At 40.9% G+C, this 10112-nt stretch overlaps 1 protein-coding gene across 2 annotated transcripts in view; it reads right to left on the bottom strand.

The window, feature by feature from the left end:
• Window positions 1-1461: 1461 nt before the first annotated feature.
• Window positions 1462-10112, bottom strand: part of LOC104332524 (macrophage mannose receptor 1) — a 38676-nt gene continuing 30025 nt past the window's right edge. The window contains exons 25-31 of one of the 2 annotated variants that reach the window (XM_075419464.1): window positions 8771-8936; window positions 7612-7764; window positions 7256-7372; window positions 5643-5810; window positions 3747-3788; window positions 3275-3316; window positions 1462-1534 (exon numbers count right to left, since the gene is read on the bottom strand). In XM_075419464.1, coding sequence (XP_075275579.1) covers window positions 1473-1534; window positions 3275-3316; window positions 3747-3788; window positions 5643-5810; window positions 7256-7372; window positions 7612-7764; window positions 8771-8936 — 750 coding nt within the window. In that variant the 3' untranslated portion in view covers window positions 1462-1472. Of the gene's footprint in view, window positions 1535-1775; window positions 3317-3746; window positions 3789-5642; window positions 5811-7255; window positions 7373-7611; window positions 7765-8770; window positions 8937-10112 lie in introns of those variants that run through there. The other variant, XM_075419463.1, reaches the window with a different exon arrangement.

Genomic DNA, 10112 nt, shown 5'->3' with positions numbered 1-10112 from the left:
TGAAAGACATCAGGAGCTAGGGCAAGGTGGAGAGGCAGCCTGCCTTCTTCCCTAACCTCCAGCTGTGGCCCTTACAAAGAACACAGAGTACTCAGGCAAATGGGAACAAACACACAAATATCTGACACCCTCCACCCCCTCCCTGCCCACACACGCACTCTCTTCCCCGGTCTGAAGGGCGCAGCTGGGATCCTGGGCCAGCAGTGCGCTTCAGCTGGCTTCTTCGCTTGGCTGTCTCCTATGCAAAACATGCTCACTCCCCTGTTGCTTCCACATAACCAGGAGTCCTACCCTTCTGCAGGAACCAAGCGTTCCTTGAAGCCCCCGTGCTTCTCCCAGCAGCATCCACATTTCCCAGACCTCTGCTTTGGTGAGCCACAGCTGACTGGCCCAGCCTTGCATGGCTCTCCCCCGTGTAGTCAGCGCTTCTGGCCCAAGTCAAACGCCTTCATTTCTACTTTGGCCTTTCCCTTCAACATCCTTTTGTTTCGACACCTCACACCATCCTCTTACCAACCTCAGCCTATGTTTCTCACAGCATGAGCCCCTGTTGCTCTCATTACTGAACATTATTTTCTGCTATCTCCAGAATCTCTGTCCCATCATCAGTCTCTTCTGGTGGACCACAGGACAACTGCAAGTCCTACATGTATAGTTCTAACTACTGACTATAAACCAGAATTAAGTCAATTAGTTCTAAAAGTAGGTGAGATGAATTTCATCTGGCTGTCTAGATCTACAGTCTGGATAAAGGGGCAGTATAATCATAGCACTGTGTGCATTTTCCTGAACTGAGAGAAAATATTTCCTCAGACGTACCAGATCCGCTAACTTAAAATGCTTTAGCTATCATTATTTAACAGACAGTGAATTAGAAGTTGTGCCCTGCAGAATGTCATAGAAGGGAGAAAGCTGGATATGTCAGATAAGGACACAGCTGAGAAAAGACAAAATGAACCCTAACTGTTCTTGTGTCCGGATACGGTGACATCGGGACAACTTTATGCTTATGGAGCAGTTCAAACCTTTCCTATTGACCCCAGAAAATCTGGCTCTTGCCCACTGGAATCTGGCCTGAAGGCACTAGTTCATCCCACAACTATCTATCTATTCTGTTTGTATTTATAGATCTTCCTCACATTTTGTTCCACATTACTCTTCACTTCCTTTTTCAGTCTGCTACTTTCAGAAATGTAAATGACAAAAATAAATACTTCCAGTTCACAGACTGCTTTTTAGATTCCTGCTTTAGCCTAGGAACTGCAGTTAATATCTTCTTTTCTGTTCGAAGTTACTGGTACCAATATCGGCAAACAGTTTCTCTGTAAATTGGTATTCTTTTGGAGGAGGAGGATGTTCCGTTCTTCTTTGTACATCTTTCTGCCACGGCTGTGTCACCATCTGACACTACAAAAAGTTAAAACGGTGACTTCTTCCACAGCTTTTCCTTCCCTAAAGGCGGTCGCTACTTCTTACTTTGTAGTAAGTTCAAGTTGAGAATTGATTACTTTTTCAGCCATGCCATAGTAACAATCTGGCGACATAATGAAAATAGTGAGAAAAGGCAGGAGATTCTCTCTAAAATACCACCCTAATATAGAGAAAGAAAGGACAAGCAACCGAGAACCTGCTAGATTAGGAAAAGTGGATGCTTATTTGTGTATGGAAATTTAAGAATCCCATCCCTCCTTCCCCTTATTTTTACTTCTATGATAAAATGTACTGTTTAAGAAGATACACAGACTTTTACTTAGAACCAGACTTTTAATGCCCATTTAGTGAACCAGAGTAGAATAAAAACTTATTTACATGTATTTCACACACACATAAACTATTTTAATTTAAACACAACTAAAATCTGTCAAAAGATTAAAATATCCAAAAATATGAAATTAAATAAGGACCTTGTCTAGACTAAGAGCTTTGAGTCGTTTGACTTTGTATTTGGCATAAAATACACTGGAAAAGTAAAAAAAAAAGCTATATGTAAACCTATTTTATATTTTTAGGGTTTCTGAACCCAGAGAATATATCAGTAGACCAGTATGATATGCTATGCTGTCACCTCGATCATGATGGAAGTCTGGAATCATACTCAAAGGATTGATGAAAACAGACTTGGACACAGGGAATTTGGTTAGATATTAGGAAAGATTTCCTAATGGCAAGCTTCATTAGGCTTTGAAAACATGGCCTGAAAATGTATGAAATCTTCACTGGTATTGGAGATTTCAAGAGTAAATTTTATGGAATTTTTCAGGTATGAATGAGGTATAATTCATTCTGCCTTTTTCCTCCCTTTTGCAGAATTGTTTGAGATCCCCATTCTATTACTTAAATGATAAAATATTTCTATTTACAGTACATTCAAACCTCTTATTATAGTTGATCTTTCAATGCTTATGTTACAGAACTATAGCAGAAGAAGAACAATTTACACTTTCCTTTCTATCAGTTGTATACAGAGGAGGAAAATGTGTCAATTGAGATATTAAAGGCAACATGAAGGGTTTCTGCGGGTACCTTAGTAGCAAAAGGAAGATGTGGACTCACAGCAGTGGAGCAGGCTGCCTGGCTGAGACAGGGAGCTGGTCCTGCTTCCAGCAGGAACCTGTGCCAGGTGGGCTTGGAGGTCCCATCCAACCTGCACAATTCTGCCAGTCTGCGCTGGAGATCGGGGGTGGCATTTTAAGGATAACCACAGATCTGGATGTACTTTTGGAGCATGCTAAGGAGCTTATTCTCACAGCTGCCTGTGGTGAGCATGGTTCTTCTTGTGCCTACAGGTGATGATGGACCCATGCGGAGACTGGAACCACGTGAATGTTCACTTACACAGGGTAGCTCCAAGTCTGCATGTATGTTCAACGGTTCTCCCAGGTACTACTGTTTGTGAGCAGATCTCTGGATCTGCTTTGCAAGATTGCTGCTTCCTGCTAGTACAGAAAGCAAGAAGCATCCTGTGCAAAATGAACTAGAATTTCCATAGGAGAAAATCGCTTTGCCTTAAGAATTCTTGTATTCCAGCACTTTAATTCCTTTCAAAATCAAGCCCAAGATTACCCTGCTTATTAAAATGTTGCCTGCTCATTTTCCTCAATATTGGTCACAAGACAATTTGATTCATGAGTTCCAGGGTCAGCATTACCACAGTATATGGCATTGTCAAAACTGGCTGTAACTGTTCGCCGATCACGTCTTTTTTTATAGAGGAAATAGAATGAAAGGCCAGTTCCTGTTAGCAGAAGGAGGATCAGTATAACAATCGTCCCACCTAAACTATTTGCAGACGAAGCAGCAGCTTCATTTTCTGGTGCTGTGAAAGACAAGACAGAACAATCACTACAAACGGCCAGAGACTGCTATTGTGTACAACAAACCTCTCCCCAAGTAAACCAACTGTGTGAACTGTACAAGTACTGAAGAACCATAACAGCAGTTAATATTGATGCGAGTTCTGGACGGGCAATGCAAAATTGGGCAAACAATCAATCTCTTCCATATTCCTTTCAAAAGGACCGTTCTGTTATACCAGAGTATACCATTCATACAGTAAAAAAAAATTCAAGAAGACATGCAGTTTGAGAGAAGAGGTCTCCTTTTAAACATATTTTTAAAAAAATCATCAGTGACTGTTAAGTGGATATTTAAATGAAACTTTTCTGGAGTCAATTTTCCATGTAAATAATAAATGCATATAAATTACTGAAATTTCCATTCAATATGCTTGCAAGAAACCAACCTACCTTTATTGACAGATGAGTTGTGGGTTGGCTCAACTTCAATAACTTTAAAATTAAAAAAATTATATATATTATACACTGTTTGCAAGCAAACATTCAAAGATTAAATAAATACTGCATACATATTTTTTACTTTGCATTCCTATCAAATTTCAAATACTGATAGAATCCTAGAATGGTTTGGGCTAGAAGGGACATTGTAGATCATCTAGTTCCAACCCTCCCGCCATGGGCAGGGACACCTTTCACTAGACCACGTTGCTCAGCGCCCCATGCAACCTGGCCTTGAACACCTCCAGGGAGGAGCCATCCACAGCTTCTCTTCACAGCAACCTGCTCATGTGCCTCACCACCCTCAGAGTAAAGAATTTCTTTCTTGTATCTAATCTAAATCTACCCTCTTTTATTTAAAAGCCATTACCCCTTGTCCTATCACTACATGCCCTCGTAGAAAGTCCCTCTCTAGCTTTCTTGTAGGCTCCCTTCAGGTGCTGGGAGGCTGTGATAAGGTCTCCCTGGAGCCTTCTCTTCTCCAGGCTGAATAACCCCAACTCTCTCAGCCTTTCCTCGTACGGGAGGCGTTCATCTTCATGGTGTTCCTCTAGACCTGCTCAAATGGTTTCACGCTTTCTTACGCTGGAGCCCCTAGAGCTGAACACAGTACATGCAGATGAAAAGTATGTGAAAACATTTTCCCTGACAATTCAGGCTTAATCCATCAAATGTTCTTGTTAAAAAGATCTGTAAAAACATCCACAAACTATTGTCTCACTATTAATTGCTTTGAACAATTTTTTTGGTAGAGGAGACAGATGTTCAAAATTTTTACACTTCCACAGTGTAAGGCTTCACACTTAGTACTGAAGTCAAATTTTTACACTTGCCAAAGTGAAAAGCACATGTGTACTCCTCCATCGCTTGGGAAATATGATTCAGTGAATTGCTTGCAGGACTGGCTGGCTGGGCTCTACAAAGCTCGTGGATGACTCCATTGCCGACCTGCCAACATGTGGAGATCCACAAGCAGGAGACGATTCCACATTGCATCTATCATATTGTTGCAGTGGATCTGTTTGCCAATGGCAAATCTGGCCTGTTTCAAACTGTCTCCTAGCTGATATGTGCAAACACAGCTGAATCCATGCCTATACAGTAACTCACGCTAGCTGCATGTGTGCAGATTTATATCCTTCACACTTTATGCAACACTGCTGTGCACGCAGGAGGGACTCACCCCAGCCTGTGACACATTCTGATTTCACAGGGGTTGACATCCAAAAAACCACAGCGCCGAAAGTAACCATTAAAAAGGAAATGTACTGTGCTCTTTGGTTGTTTTGGTATGTCTTCCTATGCCTGTGTCAGCAGAGAAATGAATTGGACCCCACTGCCCACCCTCACTTGACACTTTCTGCTTCGCCATCCAGTAGATCCCAGCACGCTTCACTGGAACCGGCCCTGCAGACAGTACCTGCCTTCTTCTGCAGGAGCTCGGTGGCTTTGCACTGCTGCCCCTCAGCCTAGCTGTCAGGAGAACGTTTGCCTTTCTTCTCAGTGCTAGTTTAGTCATCTATTCAGCATCTACTGCCCCTTGCACCCTAACCACAATGGCTATGAATTTTCTCCACACTTTCACCAGGTAATATGTTCTCTCCTACCCCAGGGTACAGCAAATGCCAAGAAATCAATGTTTTTACAATGAGAGGAGGAAGCAGGAACTCAGGTTCTTCTCCAATATTATTCCTCATTGTTCTTAACAGAAGTTACACTTGGCTTTGATGCAGATCCACATGCATCATCATCAATGTATAAAGTGTACTCAGTGCATAAGCAGTTTGGCTTGCTGTACATTAACCACTACTTCTAAAATAACCCAGTGCACAGAAATTCAGAACTTACTTTTTGGGATTTTGCAAATAAAATTCTGGTCAACAGAGCAGAAATAATTCCTCCAGGTTCCACTTGAGACATCCATGTCAACACAGTGTTCATTAAATAGTGATGTAGGCTCTCCTTTCTCCCAGTTGACAAATTCTACCACACTTCTGTCTGTCCATATCCATTCCCCTAAAATTGAAAGTTATTAACTAGTGAGTGAATGAAGTGGAGAATCATTTCTAGTCTACCGGACACAAACAACATCAGGTATGGAATTAATTAGTTGATTAAATTAGCATCACAGAGGGCTCATTCCTCATGCTTTTAACAGCCAGAGATATTCAGATGGGAGGGTACCAAGTGTAAATGCTCACAGATGAAGTTAACTCCATTACCCTTCTGGGCCATGGCTGTCAGTGGTGTAAGGAAGACATACCCAGGCTGCTTGAGGACTTATAGCTGAAGCCTGTGCCCAGGATTCACCTGTGCCTGGAGCCTTAAGAAAAGCAGAGCACCTGTGTGAGCCACTTTCTGCAGTTCTAGGATCCAGATAGCTCAGGACATTTTCTTTATGCATGTATCCATCACCAGTGACTAGCTGCTTCATTAGAGCTGGATTAATCAATTCTCTTTGCAGACTGAATCAGCTGTCTTTAATAATAACTCCCTTCTCATCTCCTGCTGAGGCCCATCAAGTAGGAAGAATTGCCATCGCTGCTCCCTCAGGATGTGCTTTCATGGCAGCATACCCTGACATAACCCGCAACTGCCTTAGTGCCAGCTCTTCCGTCCCCCTGTCCACAGCTGCACTTTCCTCTTGCCTCTGCTTGCACTATGTGTAGCAGTGATGTGCAGTGTAGTGTGCCAGGTTAGGAACAAATCACTGCTTTTTTTCTGTTAATTTTCAGCTAGAAAAGATTAATCTGGCCCACCGTGCAACAAGGCGCCTGCCTTTGCTGGCAGTGAGAGACAGGGACTTAGGCAGCCATGGCCAAGGCCACTCACTGTAGCCCAGTCTAGACTTGCTCTAGAACTGTACCCTCAAACTCTGCCATGAAATAAAGGCTTCAGAATCAAAAGGATAAAGAAAACAGGATCAAATTTGCAGTTAAAAAGAAAAAAAAGCTGAAATTATTTTGGATGAAAATAAAAAGTTCCACCAAAAAATCTATGCAAAAACCCTGACATTTAGATTAAGAAATATTGCCAGGTAGCTCACATGAGCTTCTGTCCCCTGTGTTGTTCAGAAAAATATTCAGTTTAGGGCTGCCTCAGCTGTTAAATACAAGACAATATTTTTCTGAAAATACTAACACTGGTTAAATGTCAAGGAATTCGACTAATAAAAAATGGCAGGAAACATGTTAATCGACTAATGCAGTGCTGAGTTAGAACCTTTTATGGACTGAAATATACTCTAGTTACAATAAAGGTACAAAAAGTGTAAGACTATTGGTGGTTTATGTTTTAAGTATTTTAGCAGAAAATCCATTAAACATTGAACAATTGATCCCTCATTAATTATTTACGTAATACTTATTATATTAGTATTCATATTTAGTATGTTAGTATTCTTTAGTGTTCTGTTTATTTAGTATTTATTTTTGTCTCAGTATGTATTATGAAATAATTACCATCAAAATTTTTGAACAATCCTATCCAAAACTTTCTGAAGTCACTTGCAAGTGGAGACAAATAAAGTAAGAGGAAGTTCATTTCAGCTGAATCTTCTATGGAAACCAGAGAAGCACCTAAAAATGTCAATTAAATATTACATATAATTTCAGCAAGATTTTCCATTGGAACTTAATTATCTCAGTAAACAATTGTGACATGTTTCATGATCAACTTTTTCATACAGTATAAAATCCTGATAATAAATTTAAATTAGCTGTACCTTGTAATTTATATACCTACACACACATCTATATATTATCTTTTGGTTCTCAATTGAAAAACAAACACACAAACAACCTGTAAAGACACTTACCCATTTGAATACATGCCATGGAAGCATCAGGCCAGCTTTCCTCAGAAGTGGTGTGAACATAGTAGCAATGACCACGGAAGGGAATCCAAGATCTACCTCGCTTCGGTTCAGGACACTTTCCAGGAAGCTGTGGTGGTTCAGTAGGGATTAACTCTATTAAGGAGACACACACGTTTTGTTGGGATCTTGAAAGCCAAGGGAAACACATACTCCTGCACCACACATCAGCCCTACCAATTTGACAGTGATTCCAGTAAAAGGAATATTCCGTATACTTAACTAATGACAGAAGATTGAACTAATCATGGTCAGCTAGTAATAAATTATATTAAGTGGAGCTGGTTCTCCAATCTGCTAAAGAAGGCTTACACCAGTCTTACTGCAGTTGTCTTCATCAAGGTAAGTTTTACTTAAAACTTATGAAACAGAGTGAGGAATGAGTCAGTATATATAAAGGATCTTAACACCACTACCACAAGCCAGTGGCCAGTTTGTAGCATGGTGAGTCAGAGAAGTCTGTACCTGCCCTTGTACACACATCCAAAACTATTTAAAAGTAGAATTAGTAGCCTATTGCATTGCCTGGTTAAAGGCAAAGCAAAGTTTAATGAATAAAGAATTTGCTGTGAAGTGTGGTGCAGAGATCATAAATTTCATACATAATTTAAAATATGTTTGAAAAATAGGTGTAATATTTAAGCTCTAAAGCATCTCAGTAGAAGCTTCCCCAGATCTTACACTTATAAACAATATAAATTGATCTATTTGGCTGCTACATTGACAGAAGTTTCCTATCTCCCAATATTACAAAAGGTACTTTTAAATGTAAAAATATATCATTAATGTATTTACAGTTAGGCTAAAGTTGATCAGTTCTGCAACTTCTTACTAATGATGGTGCAGAAAAGATCTATTGCTTGTGGCATCAAATGTTGCAGTTGTCTTTATGATGTGCATGTGTTGAATGGCCCATGAAATGAAACGCCTGGAAATCGCTCAAGACAGACTGGATCTGGGAGTTCTTCGTTAACGAAAGTAATAGTTTATCACAAGGCATACACTACCACAATCTTTGCACATGCAGAAAAGCTAAATTCAAATAAAGCCATGAATTTAAATTCCAGCCTCCCTAATCACGTTTCTGCCATTGACAACTTACCTTCGGATTGTTTACAGAGAGACAAAAATGTTTCATTGCAAGATGCTGTCTTCCAAAAATAATCCAAATCTAAATAGACACAGGCTGCGTTCTTATTTGGTTCTCCACTGGCCCAGTTATAATATCTGCTCCTCCTTCTATCTGACCATATGTAATGGCCACGAGTCTACAAGCAAACGACAATAAATTTTATGTCACATAAAACAACTAAATTGAAAGAATGTTAAGATCGCACTTGATTGCATGTGCAGGTATGTAAAAGTTAGGAAATGTCCGTAGCAGTAAGGGCAGTAATCCTAAAGATGTTCGTTTAGTACACTGCCTATATTATTCAATTCACACCGTCCATCTTGTGCAGTAGATGGGCCGTTAACAAATGTGAATATGCAATTGAAGCTTGTGTGAAAGGAGCCCACATACATTCACAGATCAAATAAAGACTGCAGAGAAACTATTAACATTCCTCTAACACAGGGTTCTCTATATATTTAGAAAGCAAACAGAAAAAGCAGAAGTTCCACTGAAGAGAGGAATACAATACTGATGATGTTTTTCATGGGGCACACACCACAGACCTCTGCCACCATGCTAAAAGGGCTTGTGGTAGGTTTCTAGCTCTTGTGAGGACCAGCTACTAGAGACAAGCTGAGCATGCATTTTTTCAGTGGATTTTACCACTATTTGCAGAGGATGACCAACGTTAGTTACAGCCATGGCTCCTGTCACCCTGTCCCACACAGCCTACTCCTTATTCCTGTCATCTTTGGAGGTGCAGGCTCCCATCCGGTTCTTTGTGCCAGGTGCTTTCCTGTCCTTTTTCCTTTGAAGTCCTTGGCCACGTTTCATCCCAGATTCCTGTCTAACCCTTGTTTCCCAGTGCCTGCTCTCACTGAATTGTGGCTCCAGTTCCTCTCACCTCAGCACCTGTGCTCTCTCTCAGTCCCATGTCCCACCAAGCTCTGGCTCTACCTCTTTTCTGTTGATTTCCTCACAATTCCGGTTCCACAAATACCCAGCTGCACCACCTCCTTTCATGTTCTTTTCACATGCCTCTAACATACTTCCCCTGTCAGACCTTTCAACTCTTTGCTGGCTGAGTCTGTCAACAGTTTTTCACAAGCTTCAGCTCCAAAAACTGGCCTAAGGTGTCCCCATCACCACAGGCCTGCTCCTGCCTCTGCGCTGCACCTTGCCGTTTCCCCTACTGCCCAGCACAAGCTCTTGTAGCGCTATGCTGGAAATTAAAGCAAAGCTAAAAATATTTCTTTCTTCGTGAGGTTATTTTAAATCCAAGTTATTTTCATGCTATGCTCCACAACGTGTCTTCAGAAACAGCAGTGCT

This window comes from Opisthocomus hoazin, chromosome 4, assembly GCF_030867145.1.
Source record: "Opisthocomus hoazin isolate bOpiHoa1 chromosome 4, bOpiHoa1.hap1, whole genome shotgun sequence".
In the NCBI taxonomy this organism is placed as follows: domain Eukaryota; kingdom Metazoa; phylum Chordata; class Aves; order Opisthocomiformes; family Opisthocomidae; genus Opisthocomus; species Opisthocomus hoazin.
Note: the sequence above shows the minus strand (reverse complement) of the source record. Positions and strands in the feature narration are given on the sequence as shown.